General features: G+C 43.5%; 1 protein-coding gene across 3 annotated transcripts in view; it reads right to left on the bottom strand.

Moving 5' to 3' along the window:
• Nucleotides 1-22075, bottom strand: part of Nipal2 (NIPA like domain containing 2) — a 90667-nt gene extending 68592 nt beyond the window's left edge. The window contains exon 1 of one of the 3 annotated variants that reach the window (XM_042264842.2): nt 21945-22075. In XM_042264842.2, coding sequence (XP_042120776.2) covers nt 21945-21968 — 24 coding nt within the window. In that variant the 5' untranslated portion in view covers nt 21969-22075. Of the gene's footprint in view, nt 1-21630; nt 21845-21944 lie in introns of those variants that run through there. The other 2 variants (XM_076555925.1, XM_076555923.1) reach the window with 2 other exon arrangements.
• Nucleotides 22076-23409: the final 1334 nt, after the last annotated feature.

The following is a 23409-nucleotide window of genomic DNA, read 5'->3' as shown; positions in this document are numbered from 1 at the left end:
TGGCCACAAACAAAAATGAGACAATAACAAGCATTGGCAAGGATGAGATAAACGAGGACCTTTACATACTACTGGAAGGAAGGCAAAAATGATACAACCACTTTGGAACACACTTTGTTAACTTTTCAAAAAATGAAATTTCCATTTGTTAGAGTAAGAGAAATGCAGAAAATTTTTACTCAAAAACATGTAGAAATCCCCATTGTAGCATTACTCATAATAGTCAAAAGTGGAAATGACCCAATGAACAAAATGTGGTGTGATTATTCAATGAGGCACTACACAGCCATAAAGACTACTAAAACACACTTTAGAGCAGATGAATTTGGAAAAGTATGTGCTACATGGAAGGATCCAGTTTGAAAGATCATGTGTCCCATGACTTCATTTGTTTCAGTGGTTGGCTTAAGGAGGGGAACCAGGGAGCTTTGACAGCAATGGGGGGATTCTTTGTAAGGTGACAGAATTTCCTGAAGATGACTATAGGATTGTTTTACAACTTGACAAATATGCTAAGTCATCAATGGATTGTCCATTTGATATTGCCAAATTATATGGTGTGTGAATTATATTTCAATAAAATTGTGATATAATTTATGTGTACACGTTATGTATTATTGTTCAAAGACATAAAATATTACAGATGTTTCTGTCTTTTCTCCCTCTAAGACATTGAAGACTTTTATTAAAATTTTAAATATTTATTTTTTATGCAGTTATCTACTGGTATGTACACATACATACAGGTCATGACATGCATGAGGAGGCCAGAAGACAACCTGTGGGGTCAGTTCTCTTCCTCCGCCATGTGGGACCCAGGGAATGAGCTCAGGTCATCAGGCTTGGCAGCAGGTGCTCTTACCCACTGAGCTATTGGCTGGACCAGAAGACTTTTCTTTCTGAAGGTGAAATTAATGTATTTCATTCCTAGATTTAAGTTATATTTGTTTATTGTTTTTACCTTTTCATCTACATTTGGATTTTAATAGCCTTTCCTCTTCCTCCTCATCTAGGAAGACATGAAGGCACAGCAGCACACTTCCCTCCCAGTTTTAGCTTCTGCATAGTTCTGTCCACTCACTGCCATCATTCCATTCTATTTTTTTCTGATTATGAGGTTTACCTGAGCCTTATATTTTTAAGAAACATGTTTAAATTTTTTTAACTGAATGGGCTGTTACTTACCGTGTTGTTACTATTAGGGTCTGTTGGTCATCCCACAAAAGACCACCATTCACGTATGCAATCATCAAGAGCGTTTATTTACTACACCAGCATATGTGAGGTCATTCACCTGTACAAAATGGTGACAACCCTAAGAGAAGCATGTAGGCTCCTTTTGAGCACAGCTGAGGGGAGTTTCGGGGACAGTGAGGTCATCTTAAACATCACTGGTTAAGCAAGTTACATTAGTATACTTTTAATTGGCTGAGGTTTTATCTTTGGGTATATTTGTACAAGCTTGGGCAAGTCCTGACATGACCCAGAGGCGGGTTTTAGGACTTGTCCTTGAGACTCTGTGGGGCTGATGGCCTTGTTTGTGTTCTCTCCCTTGGCCCTGAATGTGATTTGTTGGTAAATGGCCCTTTGTTGGGAGAGACACCTGTTTGCTCCTCTCAGAGAACCAAAACCTAAATTCAGTTGTAAAAGTGGGAGAGTTTAGCCGGGCGGTGGTGGCGCACGCCTTTAATCCCAGCACTCGGGAGGCAGAGGCAGGTGGATCTCTGTGAGTTCGAGGCCAGCCTGGGCTACCAAGTGAGTTCCAGGAAAGGCGCAAAGCTACACAGAGAAACCCTGTCTCGAAAAACCAAAAAAAAAAAAAAAAAAAGTGGGAGAGTTTAACCCCTTCAGCTACTAATTTCTGATTTATAGAGCTGTGGTCAGGAAATATGCTGTGGTGTGAACTGGCATTTGCTTTATGAGACTTAAAAAAGTCTACCCTATCTATTTCCATTAATCTTGTGCTCAAGCCCTTACTATCAGTTGCCAAGGGATTATTATTAAAAATCCACCACCAGCATGAATTTATCTTTTCCTTTAAAATCTACTGAGTTTTACTTTACATATGTTAAGGCTCCATTGCTAGGTGTAGCTCAGGGTTGTTTCATCTTCCCACTTAATTATTCTTTCTATTATTGTGTACTGAACTTTTCCTTGCAGTCTGTTTTAGCTGACATTAAAAGACTACAGCTACTTTCTTCTGATATTTCCATCTCCACCATTACTTCACTTTCAATACTTTTGTATCATTCTTTAAAACTATAAGCTGACAGACTTATTTGTATCTGTTGTGTAAAATATGCTTTGAATATGTATGCAAACTGTAAAGTCAACCAATCTACTTAATTAACATATGAAAAACATACATACATCTTGGTGGTGAGGACAGTCTCCACCCATTCTTTTTTTTTTTTTTTTTTTTTTTTGGCTTTTCAAGACAGGGTTTCTCTGTGTAGCTTTGCGCCTTCCCTGGAACTTGCTTTGTATCCATTCTTTTTTTCAATAACACACTATATGACTAGCAATAGTCACCATGTTATAGAGCAGATCTCTTAAACTTATTCCTTTAATGTAACTGAAATTATATCTTGGCTGAGTTTTTCCTCTTTTCTCATTACTCTTCTGATCAGGAAGTTCCTAATTCTCTTCCTCACCTCCCTTTTTGAGACAAGGTCTTATGTAAACCTGGCTGGCCTTGAACTCACAATGCAGCTGGTGGTGACCTTCCTCCACCTCCTAGGTGCTGGCAGTGCAGTAGTGCACCACCACACTCAGTTGTGTGACAGTGAGGACAGGATCCAAGGCTTTGTGCACACAGGCAGGCACTCTGCTCACCACCACACAGGCAGGCACTCTGCTCACCACCACACAGGCAGACGCTCTGCTCACTACCACACAGGCAGGCACTCTGCTCACCACACAGGCAGACACTCTGCTCACCACCACACAGGCAGACACTCTGCTCACCACACAGGCAGGCACTCTGCTCACCACCACACAGGCAGACACTCTGCTCACCACACAGGCAGACACTCTGCTCACCACCACACAGGCAGACACTCTGCTCACCACACAGGCAGACACTCTGCTCACCACACAGGCAGGCGCTCTGCTCACCAAGCTTACATCCCAGTCTTATTTCACTCCTTTAGCAATAATAACAAACTAAAAATTCTTCTTGAAATAATTGTAGATTCATATAGTAAGTTGCAAAGAATTCTACAGGCAGCCATGTAACATCTCACACAACTAGAATAAAATATCCAGCACCAATAAATTGGCCCTTTATCAGTTATGTTTGCACTTACTTGTGGGTTCTGTAACCACCATGGTGGAAATGCTCATCAGTTCCAAGCCTTTCTCCTGCCTCTGCCTCCCCCACAGCAACCACGAATCCATTCCCCATTTTAACATATTTCACAAATGTTATACAAGAGGAATCATGAAGTATGTCTACTTTTGAAATTGACTTTTGTTCATTGAACATAATGTCAAGTTTTGCCCAAGGACGTTGTATCAATAGCTCACTCCTTTTAATTGTTGAGTGCGCATCAGTGTGTTTAACCATTCACTTGTTGAATGACGTTTGTATAGTTTCCAGTTTAGAGCTGTTATAAATAAAGCTGCTATGAATGTTCGTGTATAAATTCTTCATGAAAATAAGTCTTAATTTTTCTGGGATAAATGCCCAAAAATGTAATTGCTGGGTTGTGTGGTGAGTCCATTTTTAGCTTGGCCAGGAACTGCCAGACTGCTTTCCAGAGTGGCAATGTCTGAGTAATCCGGTTTCTCCACAAAGTCATCATGTGCTCTTGACACACATTCTAAACTTCATCAATATTCTCTCCTCTGTAGCATTATTGAAGCTTGTACTTATTTTAACTGCAATCTGTTCTCTGCTATTTTATGTGCTGCTGGTTACTATGATAGGACATTGTCTAGTTCTGCTTGGCTTGTGTATCCTTTAATTAGTCATTGCAATTACTTTTTAAATAAAATTTATTTTTAGAAGTTTTAGGTTCACAAAGAGCAGAAGCCACCAAGCTCTCCTATGTGCCCCCTACTTCAGTAACGTGTATATTTCCCCCATCATCAACACTCTCCACAAAACCAAATGGTACATCTGTTACATTTCATGAATATAACACATTATCATTCAAAGTCACAGTTTATGTTTTTTTTTGTTGTGGTTGTTTTTTGTTGTTGCTAACCTTCTTTGGGTTTCAGCAAAAGTCACCCTAAGAGGCCAGATATCACAGCCTGAAGAAATTAGGCTCCCATACTCAACTCTCTCTCTGAGACATTAAGAGTTCTTCTGCGCTGTAGATTTTATGCTCATAATTTATGACCTTAACCAGTACCCAGCTCCTCCATCCTTCTTGTCAGATAGGTTATCTCAAACCTAACTGTGTGGTATAAAGCATCCTGCCAGTTCTCTCTACCAACTTACACAAGAGATGGCCCAAATGGCTCTTTTCTCTGCCCTCCCCCATCATCCTGCCCCTGGTGGGTCTCACTCTTTAAGCTTTTCCTTTAGGGAAGCTCCCTTCATTTTTAAAGGGGGCTTCTCCACCTTAAGGTCCATCCATTATGCTGTTTCTGATGTATCGTACTCTTCCCTTCTGTAATGCTCGTCTGACTCTGGGCCTGATCATAGTCTGGACCCTTCCTCCTGACAAAGCTACTTCCAGAATGACAATTATGTGTTGGCTCCTTTCAGAATCAACAGCCACGCCACTTTACATAACACTACATGTCCACCATTATAGAATCTACTGGGTAGTTTCACTAATCTAAACCCTCTCTGCTTGCTGGGCTTCAGTCTTGCTCTGGTCGGACCCATCCTTTCTATGCCCCACTCCTCTCTCGGAAGGGAAATGTTTACCCGGTGTCACTGTATATTGGAAGTCTGTAATCTGCATTTTCACTTTCACAGGGGCTCACAGTCCACAGATTGCCTTGAGTCTTGGAGCGGACCTTAATTTGAGCTTTTGAACAATGTTACAACTGTTAAGACTTGGGAAACTTCTAGAAGTGAACTAAATGCTTTTGCATTATGGGATGAACATAAGACTTTAGGGACCAGAAGTGAAATATTATAGTTTAAAGTGATGTGATTGGTGTTAAATTGGCAAGAGATGGGTTTGTGATGGTTAATTTTGATTGACAACTGAATTATATTAAGACAAACCTAAGGAGATTGAAGAAATGGCTCAGGGGTTAAAAACACTTGCTACTCTTCCAGAGGATCTGGGTTTGATTTCCACCACCAACATGGCAGCTCATAGCTATCTGTAACTCCACTTACAGGTGATCCAAGAGGGCCTCTGTGGGCACCAGACATGCATGCATGTAATGTGCATGGATATCTATATATCTATCTATATCGATATAGATATAGATAGATAGATAGATAGATAGATAGATAGATAGATATAGATATAGATATGCAAAACATTCATACATATTAAGAGAGAGGAAGGAAGGACAGAAGGAAGGAAAGCAGACAGGCAGTCCTAGGGCATTAGTGAGACATACATCTGAGTGTCTGTGAGGATATTTCCAGAGAAAACTGAGGGGAAAGACCTGTGTTGACCATGTATGCTACCATCCCATGGGATGGAGACCTGAACTGAATAAAAAGGAAAACAGGAACAAGCCAGCTGAGCACTGGCATTCGCTTTTCTTTACTTCTTGGTCTGCTGAGCTATAAGCAAGCAGCCTCCTGCCACCAAGGGCAGTAGCTGACCTCACTGTAACGCCTCCCGGGAGGATGGACTATATCCCCTGATCTGAAAGCTAAATAAACTTTCTCTTCTCTGATACATGTCAGGGATTTTGTCACAGTGACAAGAAAAGTAACTAATTCTGTATCTGTGGGCAATTAGTTCCAAGGCCTCTGTGGGTGCCAAATGTATGTATAATACATAATCCTCCTGTTAACTTTAAACAATGTCTAGTTTACTTATGATATTGTTCTAGTGTGGCTTTTTCCTTCAGGATGCCATCTTGGAGTAGCAATGACTGTGGCTCAGTAGTCATGGCAACACAGCAAGCCGAGCAACAGAGATAGTTAGTGCTAATAGTGAGCAGCAATCGAGTTACCACCACTCCGGGGCGTCCAGGACCTCCCCTGGGTCCAGCCATTGCTCCCGCTCCATTCTGCCTTCTTTCCCCATATTTAGAGATAGACGCTAGAGTCTATATGAAGCAAAGTGTTAATTAAAAGTGGGATTCCAAGACTCAGCTTCCACGGGATGTCTCCTGTGGTGGGACTTTGTACTGATGTAGTTGTTTTTGGATCATCCACAGGCTATAAGTAACCTCTTATCCATGTCCCTGGAAGAAAGCCCAAGAACTGAACTTGGTGAATTGTTACTTTGATCTTCTGTAGGTACCTATTGGGGTGAAGGGATCTTTGTTTATCTCTCGCCAGGAAAAATTAACACAATAATATCTAATACAATGGAAATGGCATACACATAGCCGTTGTACAATAACATTTAAGGAATAATGACAGGGAAAAAATCCATACATATTTAGTATAGACTTGGTTTTTAAAAAATATTTTTGACTTATGGTTGGTTGAACCTGTGGATGCAGAAACTATTCATTCAAAGGGCTGACTGTTCTTATGAAAACATATTATAACAAAGTTTAATTGGTAAGTTAAGCCCAATGAGGGATCAACAAAGTTAAACATAAAATAGATAACCATCAATATAACTGTAATAAAGGTGTTGTGAATGTAAAAATAAAACAAAATACCAAACTCCTTTGAGCTGTGCTTGCTCATTTCATTCCAACCCTTGGAAAACATCCATCTTCTTACTGTCTTATTGCACCTCCCTGAATGTCATATAAATGGAGACACAGAGTGGGTCTCCTCAGATTGGCTTTTTTTCTCTCTGTAATAGCAATGACGGTTCTTCCACATCCTTCAGTGCTCAACTAGGTCATGCTTTACAGTACTGAATACTTTCCCACTGTCTGGATGTACCAAGTTTATTTATCCATGCACCCACTGAAGGGCATCTTTGTTGCTTACAAGTTTTAAGCAGCTATGAACAAAAGCTGCTATAAATGCCATCGTACAGGTTTTTGTACAGATATGTTTTCATCTCCTTTGAGTAGATACCAAACAATGTGATGCTAGATGTGTGGTAAGAGTGTATTTATTTTTGTGTGTGTACGTATGTATGTGTGTGTATGTGTATATATGTATGTGTGCATATGTATGTATGTGTATGTGTGTATGTATTTATGTGTGCGTATGTGTGCATATGTGTGTATGTGTGTGTATGTGTATGTATGTATGTGTGTATGTGTATGTATGTGTATATGTGTGTATGTGTGTATATGTATGTATGTGTGTGTATATGTGTATGTATGTGTGTGTGTGTGTGTGTGTGTGTGTGTGTGTGTGTATGTGTATGTGTGTGTGTGTATACACAAAACACCTGACAGGAGCAACTTGAGGGTGGATTTACTTTGCCTCACAGCTTCAGGTTAGAGAGTCAGCTCATCATGTGGGGGAAGGCATGGGGAGTGACCCTGTTGTGCTGAGAGTGTGTGGTAAAGTCCCTTACAAGAATCACAAGCAAAGCAGGAAACAGAGACCCAGATGGAGTGGAGGCAGAGAGGACAGTCTAAGCATTACCCCCATGGCCTTTATCTTCCAGCCAGACTCCGCAAACCAAAGGTCCTACAACCTCTCCAAACAGTGCTCTAGCTAGGGACACTGAGCCTGTGGAGAGAATTTCACCTTCGAACCATAGTGCAGAAGAACTTCCCACTAATGGCTCCCATGGTTTGATGCTGAATGTCTCCCAAAGGACACACACTAAAGCTTTGGGGGTTCTGTGGACCTTTGGAAGGAGGGGCCTTGTGGGAAGGCCTTAGGTCATTGAGGGCACACTCTGAAAACAGACTGTAGGGCCCTGGTCCCTCCAATCCTCCCTCCTACTTTCTAGTCATGCAGTGGTCAGCTGGCAGCACCATGTGCACCGACCATTGTCATATCACCCTGACAACGCCCGAGAGGCAGGGGGCCTGCCCGACCCAGACTAGCTCTTTTAGGACTATGAGCAAGAATCAATTTTTTCTTCCATAAGTTGATGACCTAGGGTATTTTGTTAAGCATTAAAGGCTCCCCAACACTCATGCTTAGTTGTTTGGGAGAGAGGGGATTCACACTTACAATGATTTAGAAGAACCTGGTTTAGTGAGCATCAAGGCCAAGAGGTCACTTACAATACCTACCTGTAGACACTGTTTAATTCTGAGAAATGTGATTTAATGACTATGAAATCCTCAACTGCATCCAGAAACTTCATTTTCTTATAGTAAATGGGCCCTGATAAAATTTTATCCAGTTATTAATATGTCTACATCATTATTTATTTGAGATGTCATCTACTTCCTAATATGAGAAATAGTGATGGCCAAGGCTCCCCCCATTCCCCCCCACTTTGCCCTCACTGGTTTACTGAAACTAGTTATAAAGACATCAGAGAATCAGCAAAGAAAAGTGGTTTATGCAAAGTCACACAGCCTAATTCCCTCTGGCCTAAGGAGCCCAGGTTAAGTCTGAGTCACTTCCAGTGGACTGCCAGAGGCAACCTTTTGGCTAGTGAAATCAGCACTCCACGTTTTCTTTTAAATTAGCAGAATTTTTGTTTCTTTATCTCAGGGAAAAGGAAATAAAGCAAAGACAACGTTAGGAGGAAAGGTCACTAATGATGGAGTTGTAAGTCAGGCCAGCACACAGGAGGAGGCCCTACTGCTAATAGTGCTGCTCTTTTGCCATTGTGGATTCATTTCTGGCATTTCCAGGATGTCTTGGCAAACAGATGGTGGCAGCCATAGCAAACAATTCATCAAGAATGAAGTTCAAAATATCAGCACTGATAACTATTACTATGTTTTAATTTTATTTGAAATAACAATCCTATTACCTACTCTTTTTTTTTTTTTTTTTTTTTTTGGTGCCAGAATGTTCTTTAAATATTTCACAGTGACCTGTATTCTCGTGTTACTGACCTGTACTCCCTAAGTGGGCCAGTCTGTCCAGATGGAGATGGGATGTGATAACACAGGAATGTGTAGAATTAAAGTCTGTCCCAGCCCTGACTTTGAACTCAGCAATATTCTTGGCTCTGCCTTCAAAACCTACTCAGAATCAGACCAATATGGAGCCAGTGTGTGACTGAAAAGGACCACAGATCCAGAGCTGATTTTGAACACAGTAAGAATTATAGTCAACTCCTGATTGTAATAATGCTGTCTCCCACTCTAAGCAGTAAAACATGCCTGACCTGGACATGTGATGTACTTTTGATATCAATGATAAGCCACATGAAGTGATTTAGGTCAACAAATCACTGCAGGGATGACGTAAAGGTCTGTGCAGTAAGGGGTCTGTCTGAGAAATGACTTTCTGCTCTCCCCTGCCCACAGTCAACACTTAGAAATGAGCTGGAGTGGATTTGGATTTTGCCTGGTAAATAGGTAGGCACCTAGCTCAGCTCCAAAACAACTGGAAAGGACAGGAGAGCATCTGGATTCTCAGAGATAGATCCCCACACCTGTGAGCAGACAGAGACAAAGACTCACAATTGTACGTGCACTGAGTTTCCGATTGTTGTCTGTGTCTATGCACACAGAGAGGAACTAATTAGATACTTCATCCTGGAAACAATCTCTAGGTGGGGGACACATAGTGTTTATTGCACTATTTCTTTTTACTGTTTTATGCATTTGAAATATTTCAAACTGAAATAAAAAATTGCTTTGCAGGCTCAATGAAGTTAAGAATATGGGTTCACTTAAACTATGAGTTTGAAGGGGAGATAACAGGAAAAGAAATAAAAAGGGAGCTGGTAGAACCAAGAAAAGATGTGAAGGAGAAAAATAAAACCATTGCCCAACTTCAAACCACATGTAGACACAGCTTGAGGAAAACACATGATGTGGAGGGAAAGGATGTGAAATGAAAGGACCCGACAGAGATCAGAGACACGGGAGACAGAAGGCTCAGGAAAGCCCCATCAGACGTAACTCATTCAGTCATACATCTACTTGGGATTTATCCAGCAACTGCTAAATATTAGGCCCTATGTCAGGACTCAAGGATGTAAAGTCCCTCAAGATGTTCGGAGGAAGCAGAGAAAGCAACAATTACAGACAAGCACACCTGTGACGCGTGTACAGCGTGTGTTCTTTACAGCCCACAGGAACAGAGAGCACAGTGTGGTTACGCCTAAGTTGCACATGTAGTCAGGGTCGAGGCTGCTCCAATGGGTGACTAAAAACAATCACATTTACCCTTTCACAGTTCTAGAGTCCAGAAGCCAAAATCAGTTTTGTTGAGATGAAACCAAGGAGTTGGGAGGGTTCTGCTCCCTCTGGAGGCTCTAGAGGAGAATCCATTCATTGTCCCTTCTGGCTAGTTAAGGCTGCTGGAGTCCTAGGCTGTGGCTACTCACCAAGGCTCTGGCTCTGTGTTCACACTGTTTTCTCCTCCTGTGTCAATCTCCCTGTGCCTTCCTGTTTTAAAGACATGAGCAGTGACATTTGGGGACGAACTGACTGATGTAGGATAGTCTCCCCATTTCGAGGGCTTTTTCCCTTTGCATTTGCAAAGTCTTTATGCTATAAAAGGAGGCAGCATTCACAGTTGACTCAGGGGTTAGGGGATGGGTTCCTTTTAAGGGGTTATTATTCTGAGCAGAGCAGGCACAGTGTCACAAACTGTACCAAGGGCCTTGCCACAGAGAACCCCAGCACAGCTGACTGGAGGGGCAGGCAGGAGTCTGTCCCACTGACCTACAGGTTAGGCAAGGACATGAAGGACTTCAGACAGGAACATGCCAGGTGGAGGACTCACTCCTCTCTCCATCTCTGTGGAAACTTCCAGAAAACTGACTTCAAAGGAGGAAAAGTTTATTTTCCTCATAGTTTCAGAGGTCTCAGTCCATGGTCACATGATACCTTGTTTTGGGGCTTGTTTAAACATGCCAGGAGCATGTTCTGGAAGAGACCTGTTTACTTCCTAGCTGCCCTGAAGCGAAAGGAGAGCAGCGTGGGTCCCAGTATCCCAATCAAGGGCACACCCCAACAACCCAACTTTTTTGCACTGGGACCCTCCTCCAGCAGTTCCCCATTGGGCCACAGGAGAGGGACCAAACCTTCAGACAGGAGCCTTCCGGCACGTTTGAAATTCAAACTATGACAAGCTAGAGGGCAGACAGTGAGCAGGTGACCGGGGAACAGAAGACTAATTAGGAGATGGTGTTCAGGGGGTTAAGCCAGAAACAGGAACGACAAGGAGATAAACTGCAACAGGGTCATGCAGAAATAATATCCACAGCAGTAAATACCAGGACAACCTGAAATCTGTGATCCATTTTAGATTATGGGATGGGTTAGACTGTTCTTACTATTAACCTCTTCGACTCTTGTAGACAATGGAGTATTGTCAGTATTAGTGATCCAAAATGGGGATAAAAATATAACCTCGTATGTGAAAAAGAAGAAAGAGAAAACTCCAGTGAAGAAGAGACTTTTGATTTGTTATCTTAACAATGGTATGCTATAACCATTTGCTATATGCTATAGGGTTATCACATTCCTATTCTGAATAAGTCTCACAATGTTAGATCCATCTGGTGATTATAAAAACCATCAGAAAAGGTCAGGGTTACATAACACTGTGTATCATCACTACTCTACACACAGTTCCATGCCAATTTCTAATCAACCTTAAAACCTCGGTAGACAGTCCCAACATATTGCCTTCCCATACAATTAAGAACTATTATACTTTGTCTTTTACTAGCCAACACATTTATTCCACGATTGTACATTCCTCATGAAACAACAGTGAACTTGATTAAGGATTAGCTTTAGTTTTACTAAGACGCCATCATGTTTTCACTTTTGAGAAACTGAAGTTCCAGCAGCTCATGGGAAAAGGAGTACATTCAGTACTCAGCTGTGAGAGGCTTTTGACATGTTTCTAACGGGAGAGAGGAGAGGAAAGGCGAGACTCTGGTTCACGGAGTCTTAAACTGGGTTCTATTACAAAACAACTTAGCCTGTCTGATATTGGGGAGGGGATCTCTGAAACCCCTGACAGTCACATTGAATACAAAGGCTGTTACTGTTCACCCCAGATCCATAATCATGATTTCAAACCCTGTAATTCTTTGTAAAGAATCAGGACTACAGGCTGTCTTTTGCGGGCCCAGCCTAGGGGGTGGAATGTAACAACCACCCTAAAGCTGGATGCTGTGAGCCTTCTGGGCTGCAGAGCCTTCCTGTACACCTGCCTGGGTTTCAACAATGCCTGCCTTCAACTCCAGCAGTAGAGTGCCACACTTCCCCTGAAGACAGAACTCTACTGATCCTATCAGATGCTAGCCACTGGATGAGTTTCTGCCTGAATTTGGGGGCGGAGGGATGATGTTGCCTCACACTGTCCAATCTCTGCCAAAGCCTCCTAAGACCCTTGCATCCATCAGACCAAATCTTTCTGAAGCTAAGGCAGTTTAACTTTTCTATAGGCCATGTACATTCTGATATAGACTCTTTGCTGCCTCTAAAAGGCCGGTCCTCAAAGCTAGATTAATTTCCCCACTTCAGCTCCTATTCTAGCAAAATTCTTCAACAAGCCTCACAGTCAACATGCAGAGGACACCCATGCTTATTAATGGTAACTGCTACTTGGCTCAAAAGACTTGTAAACGGCTCTCCACGTAAATCACAGATATTCTCTTAATGAATGGGGCAGCTGCTCAAAACACGGTATCTGCTTGAACCTTAACCACAAAGGACTATTCATTTCCCCACCGCTATGACTCAGGCAGCCATAGCCAAAGGTGTCTAATAATATTTTCTTTCTATTCCCACTCACATATTCATAGTCACATACAGTACCATATTAGTTCTGGAAGTTTCCTGTAGGTAGTCAGTTAGATAATATAAACAAAGATCACTCCTTCAAATGTTGTTCAAGCACTTTTAACATTTTTATTATGAATTTACAATTTGTCCAAAGTGAGTTATGATTTTTGGATGGAAAGTGGAATAATTAAATAAGGAAGGTTAACACCTATCACTTCACATGCTTATCAATCATTCTTATAGTGAGGAAATTTGAAATTTACTCTTTGCTATTTTAAGTGTGCAATACATTGTTAATATTCACCCCTGTGCAGCAGAGCTCACAATCCTCCTCCTCCTGAGACTGTATTCTTTGGCCACCCCGACACCAGCTTTCCACCTCCAGCTTTCACAGTCACCGTTCTGCTTTAGGGGTTCAATTGTTTTAGATTCCACAATAAGTGAGAGCATGTGGGATTTGTCTTTCTGTGGCTGTCTTATTCCACTGAGCATAATGTTCTCTAATTCCATGTTGTTGAAAGTGACAGAATTTCTTTCCCTTTTAAGGTTTAATACTAGTCCACTGTGTATAAGTACCACATTTTCTTCACCTGGTCATCTGTCAGTGGACACTTACATTGGCTCCCTGACTTGGCTATTGTGAATAATGTTGCCATGGACTTGAGGGGCAGTGCAGGTATCCATCTCTTCAACGTCCTGATTTCAACCTTTGGAGTAAATACCAAGAAGCGGGATTTTGGGATCACATGGCAATGCTATTTTTAGAGGTTTTGTTGTTGTTGTTGTTGTTGTGATTTTAAGTATACCTAAAGCACTTGTATTTTATCTATCATTCTATCTCCCTTCCTTCCCTCTCCCACATACAAGTTTAAACATGTCACAAAAGTACAGCTACATTTTAAGAACACACCGCATGTTTTCTGATGTTGCTGTTCCTGTCCTACGCCATCCTACTGAGAGGGCTCTCAGCACCCTAGACTAATCGTTTAATTTGGGTCCTCATTGTTCATTGGCTTACATGGCTTCTCACGTTAATTTTTCCATCAACAGGAAAAATACAAGGCTTTTCTAGATGTATTTGGCAGGCAGGGGATAAGTCTAGAACTTAGAAATAAGTCAGCCTAGAGACAGTCTAGTAAAAATAATTCAAAAAAACGAATCTTATGGCCTAAGCTTTTTACAGAAATTACTTCTCAGGTCCTAGCCACACAGACAAGAACACCACCTGGGAAGGAAAACTTGTGGTGAGCTAGGGTGTAGGAAAGGAGATATGAATGAGCTGAAATGTGTGGGCCAAGGGCTGCCCAGGTAGACAGTTCACAGGGGCCTTGTGCCTACCTGGTGGGAACTTCTACTTGAACCAATCAATATCTTTTCTTAGTCACAGGACCCTTGTTTCATGGAGAACCTAGCCTTCCCAAGGAGAGCCATGTTCTTCAGGAACATCAGGCCCAGCTCCTCTGGCTTTGCTGACTGACACAGGATAAGGCAGGAACCTCATCTTGGCAGATGAGAGCCCTGGTTGTCTCATTAACTCTTTCTTCCCTGGAGTGCAGAAGTCTAGCCTAGGGAGGAGAGTCTGCTGCAGTGGGACCAACAGCTAAGGAACACAAGTGGGAATCAGTGAGAACCTCGATGCTCACCATATTGTTAGAGATCCTGCATCAAAGCATATGGGAATTCAGAATTATTATCTAGCTTTTTACTTCATCCAAATGGATTCACTTCTTTTATTATTTAATCCAATTACATTTGCATGACTTGCTGCCTGAACCTTTTACCTCTCAAAGCATTCTTGGTAGAGAAGGCAAGTTCTAAAGCCAGAAGAGAGACTGACTCTTATTAAAAGTTAAAGAAGTTAGGCCAGTGGTCCAGGTTCTTAAAATAAGAAAATAGATTGAGAGTTGCAAAGAACATAAGTTCTGGAGGATCAGGAAATCAGTCAAGGCCTCAGCAGGCTGATGGGCATTCGTTTTACAGAGGCCTGGTATAACTCAGCACACTCAGGGTCTTTGGAGGAATCAAGACTAAATACAACCCTAAATGAAGTACATGACTAGCAACACATATATTTACATTAGAGACCATTGTTCAGCACCTCCTGGTGTGTGTGTGCCAATGATGACAGGAGGCCATGCTCAGAGTGACAAGGTTGGCCCAGAGTACAGGTGTGAACATCCTAAACAAGTGGAAGGCTTATGGAGGGTAACCTGCCTCCTCCCCAGGGCAATTATAACACTCTGGTGGTTCTGACAGACAATAAAGAACCTTGACTCTGCATAAAACGTAAGTCAGTTAGAACAAGGAACTAAGTAAGGTAGTTAATTAAAGGTATAAATGGAATAGAGGGACATTCACTCTTTAGGAGAAAACAAAATACAAACTAACAAAACCCAAGCTGGGGGATGGAGGGGGTGTGGCTCCCTAGAGCTGGGGGATGGAGGGGGTGTGGCTCCCTAGGTAAAAACTGAGCTGGGGGATGGAGGGGGTGTGGCTCCCTAGAGCTGGGGGATGGAGGGGGTGTGGCTCCCTAGAGCTGGGGGATGGAGGGGGTGTGGCTCCCTAGGTAAAAACTGAGCTGGGGGATGGAGGGGGTGTGGCTCCCTAGAGCTGGGGGATGGAGGGCGTGTGGCTCCCTAGGTAAAGTGCTTGCCATGTTAACAGGAGGATCTGGGTAGGAACACAGAAAGCCAAGCATGTGGCAGGTGTCTGTAACTCAATGTTGGGACAAATGGGTCCCTGGAAGTCGCTGGCCAGCCCCAGATTCAGTGAGAGAGCCTGTTTCTAATGCTGCTGCTGCTGCTGAGATCGACTAGGGAAGACTCTCAACATCAACCTCTGGCCTCTACATGCATGCACACACATATGCACACACATGAACACATACACAAACAAAAAAATTGAAAATCCCAAGCATAAAATCTAATGTTTTAAATTACACATTATTTTATTCTTACAACACTCCTGTAAGGTATGCACATCATCATCATCTCAGTAGAGAACACCGAGAAACAGGGAAATGAAGAAGCCCAACACCACATCCAGTAAAGAGGCTGTGCTCTAAAAACAAACAACCCTTGCCCTATACAGCCACGGCAGAACAGCTTAGGAACACCACCCCTACAAGGATGCCCACTCAGAGGCCAGTGTGAACAACCATCAACGTTTCAGAAAGAAATGAGAAGTAACCGAACTCTGCTAAAAACAAACAAACAAACAAACAAACAAACAAACAAAACAAAACCCTACTGGTCTGACTTCGTGGTAATCACTTTTTGGCTCTTTCTATAAGGTAGGCATGTATCTTCAGCATTTGAATTATATCTTTTAATCCTATTTTAATCAACATTTTCTCCCTCCCTCTTCCTCTTGTAAAGGTAATTTCTGGAGAAAGGAGGCCATGTAAATCTGTAACTTGGCAAAGTTTGCCACAGTCTAGATTTGGCAGTTGGGCAATGAAAATATTATAATTAGTATGAGCTGAGGCATGGGAGGTGTCAGGTGGATTTAAATGCAAACATCTGGTCTGCCAAGTTCACAAGAGCATTAAGACTAACAAAAAGTCCTTCCTTTTCTTTTTCCTTTTTCCTAAACAAAAGCTTCAAAAAGGGAAAATGCCATATTAGATATATAAAAAAGGTTTTAAAAAAATCAGTAAGTATAAACCAAACAAAATTAAAAAAAATTTTCCCTTAGGAAGGATATGGAAATGACCAGCTGTCTCTGCCCAGGCCTTCGAGTGTTTGAAACCTTACTGCTTTCCTTTCCCGGGAGAGTTATGCAGCCACTGGCAGGAAAGAGATGGTGACAGCGAAGCTGAGCCAGCGAGGGCAATGCTCAGCTCACCACGGCTTCTGAGGACAGCCACAAGCCATGCTCTCTCTCCCTTCACGTTTACTCTTCACACCACAGTCTTCCCAAGCTTCATCTCTAGCAATGGCCTCTAGGCGCCTGCTGAAAACAGCTTTGCTGCTGAGCCTGCCTGCTCGCTGCTGAGCCCGCCTGCTCGCTGCTGCGCCTGCCTGCTCACTGTACAATCTTTGAGCAAGTTGTTCAACACAAGTTCACTTTACGTGAGCAGTGAGGATAACGTGCACCTCACAGGTTTGCTGTGGGGCTCAAAGGCGTAACAGCCACAAAGTGTCGCACAGTAAATAAAGTGTCACACCATAAATATACGTAACAAATGCCTGTCTCTCCAACTTTGCCTCTTCCTTGACAAGTTGAAATATGTTGACTTCAAAAATTCAAGTCATTGGGACTCTAAAGTTCAAATAACTTTAGGACATTAGAAATTCTGAATTTTCATCCTATTCATCGTATACCCTTTTAACTGTGTCCTTGTGAATTTTAGCAATCTATGAATGTGAGGACCTAAAATCCACGCCCTCCTTTGCTGCTCTTCCCACCTTCCTCCTCTCCTGTCCACTCCATCTTCCCAGGCTGTTCTTTATTTAACACACAGTAGGACTGGGATCTGAAGACCCCAAACAAGGAAACAGGTCTGGGAGATGAAGGTTCACTCAAGTGCAATCAACTGGTTAACACCATCAAAGCAGCTGGCTTTAACACTGGCTGGAAACCAGATGTCAGCACTGGTTACATTGTCAGCCCCTGAAAGAAGCAGAGAGCAAAGAGCCGGCCAGGGTGGGAACGTGAGTGTGTGTGTGTGTGTGTGTGTGTGTGTGTGTGTGTGTGTGTGTGTTGTTCGTGTAGGGGCCAGAAGTTGATGCTGCATGCCTTTCTTGACTACTTTCCACCTTATATATGGATTCAGGGTGTCTTGCTCAAGCTTAGAACTTGCTGGTTTAGCTAGTCTCATCTCACTTGCTCTAAGGACTCTCAGACTACACAGTGCTGGAATTGCAGGACCATCAGGACCTCCAGAGTGCTGGAATTACAGGACCACGAGCACCTCCAGAGTGCTGAAATTACAGGACCATCAGCACCTCCAGAGTGCTGGAACTACAGGACCATCAGGACCTCCAGAGTGCTGGAATTGCAGGACCATCAGGACCTCCAGAGTGCTGGAATTGCAGGACCATCAGAACCCAGAGTGCTGGAATTGCAGGAGGCCATCAGAACCTTCAGAGTGCTGGAATTGCAGGACCATCAGGACCACCAAGCACTGGCATGGGTTCTGGGACCCTAACTCCTCTGTTTGCATGAGCAGTGCTTTGCCCATGCCTATGTCCTCAGGACCGAGTGTAAACTTCTAATGCTTAAGGAGATGGCGGAAACTTGAAATTTTATAGCAATTTTATTTTAAAAATTTATTCCTTAAAACACAACCTTAATTCCCAATTTAAATAACAACATGTCACCATTTAAATGCAATTTATTATGCATCAATAACTTCATAGGAATGTAATAGTCCAGACAATTTAATATCTTCAAATTGTAACAGAAAGGGAGGCTGGCTGCTATCCCAGGGGGCCCAACAACCATGCAAAACACTGGTGCACATAAAAGTAAATTAATTAAAAAACTTAACTAAAAAGACCAAAAAACCAGGTGCTTTCTATTATGGAAGATGAATTCTCCTTTAAACTTAAAAAAAAATCTGAATTATATCCTTATATTTTGATAAATGGGCTTCTTAAAGGTTCTCAGCTTTGACCTTTGATAAACCTTTGGCTTTTATTTGTATAAGTAAAAGGAAGAATGTTTACATGTATGAGAAAATGGGTATTTTAAATATGACTTTTAAATAGTAGACATCAAACTAAGGTATAGTTTTAACCTTAAGAACCATTTTAGTCTCATTTTTTAAACTCTCCAATCTTTGGAACTAAAGTTACAGGCAGGAGGTTGGGAGCCATTCTGCAGCTGCTGGGAACTGGACCCAGTATGTCCTCTCTAAGAGCAGTGAATGCTTTTAACTGCTGAGCCATCTCTCCAGCCCCAGCTAATCTCATCTTTAAATGTTGGCAATGTATTAAACATTTTAAAACTTCTCTGAAGGTCAAACATGACACATCACCAGATTTAGTCCACATCTGGCCAGTCTGAGGCCTCTACCTCCTGTTAGCCTAATTTAGATGTTTTAAATTTGAATTTGCTTTGACTTTTGCAGTGTTTGCTCAAAAGACTTCAGTGGCTCCTGACTCTCTGCTAGATAAAACCTTAACTTCCTTACTCCTCCTTTAAGGCAATCCAGGACCAGATCCAAGGTCCTAAACCCTATTCCCACCTTACAGTCTCCATTTCCCACAACTACCACATCCATTGGACCAGACTCTAGGCCTCAAAAGTTCTAAAAAGCACAGCTGTTCCTTGTTCCCAGGGCTTCCCTTTCTGAAATGTCCCACACCTGTACATTCCTACCACAAAGTCCCACCCATTCTAAGTGTCCAACTGAGACATCATTCTCCACCACCGCATCCCTGACCTGGCTACCTGGCTCTAGACTTCCACAGGCTTTTATAGCACTCACACGATACCACATATCCCTGTTTGGGAGTTACATACACCTTCCTAGCCACCTAATAACATTCCTGAAAGAAATGTTTGGGTCTTGGAGCACAACGAATATCCCCACAGTGCTTTGTACACACAGTGAGCCCTCTAAACATCTCAGGAACATTAGCCTTTTGTGCTGAAAATGTGTGAACACAACATAGACCAGCTGACACAACTCACCACTTCTGAACTTCAGTAACAGGGCACTTTTTTTTTTTTTTTCCAGTGGGGCAGGCTCTCAATCTCCTAACAGCAGTGACGTCTCAGGACACTTCCCAGACTTTCTGCTCCAGGCATTCTTACATCTGTCTCAGACACCACCCCTTCTAAGTGGGCACTGTCACAGGAAAGCACTTCAGGGCATCAGTACTTCTCAGTACAGGAAGGCTAATTGGCAACACCTGATGGCAATCACTGTAACCAGAGGGCTAGCTGGGCAACCAACAAACAGAAACTGCAAGTATTTCAGATGTGGCAAAACCGAGGGAAACCTCAAGCAGCCAGTTCTAGCCAGATCTCACCTCTCTCTCTCTCTCTCTCTCTCTCTCTCTCTCTCTCTCTCTCTCTCTCTCTCTCTCTCTCTCTCTGTGTGTGTGTGTGTGTGTTTTTTGGAGCTCACTCCCAATTCAGCCATCTCTTTATTCGGTTAGTGTCAAAAAGGAAAGGCTAGATTCCATTTACTTTGTCCTAGACAGCACTAGTGGCACTCGATAAAATGTTTGTTGAGTAAATTTTAAAATTCAATTTTCACTTTCCTTGAAACAAAAGTAATTATCCTTTCAGCAGCAAGCAAAAAGATAAAATATTATGGCTTGTAAGATGGCCCAACTCTGCACACTCAAGGGAAAAGATGGCGTAGTCTTCTCTCAATCCAACAAGAGTGGAGACGTCAGTTTAGCAGTTCAATTAGCATACTCTGGATACACCCTTCCTGACTTGTACAACTGTGTACTATCAAGGGCAAGTTATACCCTGCAAACATTTATGTCACATGATAATCTGTGCCTGGGAGAGCCAAGACAATCAAGAATTCCAGGAAATGTTAAAGAAAACTAATGACCGCATAAGTTCTCTCTGTGAAAACATGGCTTTCCTGTTTTGAAGATGCCATGGTTGGTTACATCTACGCTCTAATATTTTACCAAGAGCAGATCATTCGTCCTTAAACTTTCATTGGAACTGTGTCTATTGCAAGCATAACAGATACTGAGGAGTCTCCATGAGAAGAAAGTCTGTTCTTTGTAATTCTGTGGGTGGAAGCAAGGAAAAATGGGATCGGTCTCCGAGCAAGCCTCCTTCCCCATTTTATTATCTTTTTTATGATGAAACAGACTTAAAGCAAAATTAATAAGGTGGACTAAGCTTATTTTTTTATACAAATCAGAAACTAACATTCAAGATACTTTTCTAGCATAAAAGGAAACTAACCCTTTGATTAGTGATTAAAATCTCCCACTTAGGAAAATAGTAACAAAATTTTATGGATGTATTCTTGTAAAAGAAAAAGATCCATGGCTTTGCTAATGCACAAGAACAGAGTAACAGGCTTAGGAAAACTGGAAGCCTGAAGCCTACCCTCTGATAGCTCACTTGGCCCACTTGAATATAAAGATTGCTAGGGGCAGGGCTGAGGACAGCGTCTTTCCTCTCCCTGATCTTGGGGCCATCCAAAAATAAATGGGCACCTGAATCCCCTTTGATGCTCATATATAAATATAAATATGTATTTATATATAAAATCTCCAGCGTAAACCCGTGTTGTTTAGGCTGACGATGTTGTTTTCCCAAGGGGCAAGCGATGAAGAACTGCAGCCTGAGAATATCAATGTTTTTCGCACGAAGGGCAACGCCGAGACCTTGGAGACACAACTCTGCACAGAGTTGACATTGGGAGGCCCGTAATGAGTGTCTGCTTCTGAGAAAGGTGTCACTTTTTTTAAAACCGTGAAAGGAACCTGGGGTGAAAATAAGTAGAAATCCACTCAGATCCTTGCCGAAGGGGAGGCAGGCGAGGTTTCTGGGGGCCCAGAGGCCCACGAGTGAGGCCCGGAGCAGCCTGGGGATCTGGGGCTCCGCGGAGTGGGGAGGGGAGGGAGGTGAACGTGTGGCGGCGTCACTCACTCACCGGCTCTGCCCACTCGCACGGCCGCGGTCGCGCGCGCGGAGAGCTGGCAGGAGGGCGCCCAGGCCTGGCGCCTCCGCGGGGCCTGCGCCGAGCTGGCGGGCGCCGCGCCCTGGTGCGCGCGCGGGCGGCGGCCTTACCTGGTTTCTGCGGTACCAGGCGCTCGACAGCGAGCCGTTGCCCGGGCCCGGCGCCCAGTACGTGAAGTTCCGAGACAGCTCGTCCAGGACGGCCCCGGCGTCGTCCGCGGGGCCCGCGGGCACCCGCGCCGCCATGAGGACCGGCTCCGCGCTCCCCGCCCCGCCGCTCCCCCGCAGCCGCAGCCACTTCCTGCCGGGCGACCGGGCGACCGGGCGACAGGGCGCGGGCACCTGGCTCCCGCGGCGGGCGGGCGCGCAGGTGCGGTCGGGCCCGGCCTGGCTGCCGCGTCTCCCTCCCTCCCCGGTGTCCACACCTGCCAGCGCAAGGATGAGATCATCTCCTTTGCCTCCGGGATCTACTGTGCGCATAGCAAATGTTTGTCCAAGTGCACGGAGAAAGAGGAGCCATCGGTTAGCCCAAAGTGACCGTCGCCCTTGGCAATCCCACTTCTCGCATGTGGAAGGTCTAAAATGGTCCACATGTATGTGTGTGTGTGTGTGTGTGGGGGAGTCATGATTTCCCTCTCCCCAGTACTGTGAGCAGTGCGGGAATTAAGAGCCCAGCAACTGACCGACCCTTAGAAACTGTTCATGGAATAGAGAAGGATAGGCACAGCTGAAGGACCCCAACGTGTATGCGGTGACTGCATGGGCTTCTGTCAGATAGGTTCACAGGGATTGCCGAAAAGTTGCCAGCTGCTCTATATAAAGATTTGGGTTGGGAAAGAAATGCTAAGAACAGCCTTAAGAGCTCATTCGGGCTATTCCGGTCTGACCTGTTTTTAACTCCAGTCACTACAAAGGATCTCTGCGGTATCTCTCACTTTCAGCATTCCATAATTTTGTGCTGCTTCCTGAAGCGTCTGCACTTGGAATTCCTTTGTTTACAGGGCACTGAGATTCTTCTTAAGCAGCACACTTTAGCTTCCACTAAATAGACTTCGAGAGATGGGGAGAGAGGAGGGAGAAGAGGAGAGGAGGGGAGGAGAGCAGAGGAGAGAGAGAGAGAGAGAGAGAGAGAGAGAGAGAGAGAGAGAGAGAGAGAGAGAGAGAGAGAGAGAGAATTCTGTCTAGCTGGGACCTGGGAGAAGGCTGTGATGGTTTCTTAGGGGAAATGTGTAAATGAAGAAGTAAAAGTGTGAAAAAGCCACTTCAGATTCAGCAAAAACAAGGGAAGTCACCTCACAGTTGCGTTGTTTTCTGCTTGAATAACCAAAATGTTGAGTCAACAATAATTGTAGCTACTGTGCTCAACTTAAAGAAACTAATTTATTTTAAATAAACACCTAAGGAAAAATACCTATTTGTTATATTTCGTTATTCTCATAGGTATATGTTGCTAGGAATTGAACCCACTGCCTTCTGCATGCTAAGCAAGCGCTCTGCCCCTGAGCACATGCCTGTCATGTGATTCTATGATGTCACTTCCATTCTGCTGTGCTGCGTCTGCTCTCCACCCACCCTCTGTTAGAAAATGTGTTTCCAGAATCTCCAACCTCCACAGCCCTCTTCTTCCTCCCTTGACCCCGTTGACGGGAACAGGTCACCTGCCTGGTTTACCTGCAAGTGACTCTGGGCACTTCCAGCCTGGAGAGTAGGATGTGAGCTCTGCCAGAAAGAAAAGAACAAGGATGGGTGGGGTGGCAGAGTTGGCACGATCACGCGTTAGTATTTTCTGTCAGCCAGATTGTAAGTAGGCATGCAGTCTCTAACGAGCAAAATACTAAACAGATCGACTTTCCTGTTCAGTATGCCTCGAAGCTTCCCCCATAGACAGTG

Source organism: Peromyscus maniculatus, chromosome 20, assembly GCF_049852395.1.
Source record: "Peromyscus maniculatus bairdii isolate BWxNUB_F1_BW_parent chromosome 20, HU_Pman_BW_mat_3.1, whole genome shotgun sequence".
Lineage (NCBI taxonomy): Eukaryota > Metazoa > Chordata > Mammalia > Rodentia > Cricetidae > Peromyscus > Peromyscus maniculatus.
This window is presented reverse-complemented; position numbering and strand designations above follow the sequence as displayed.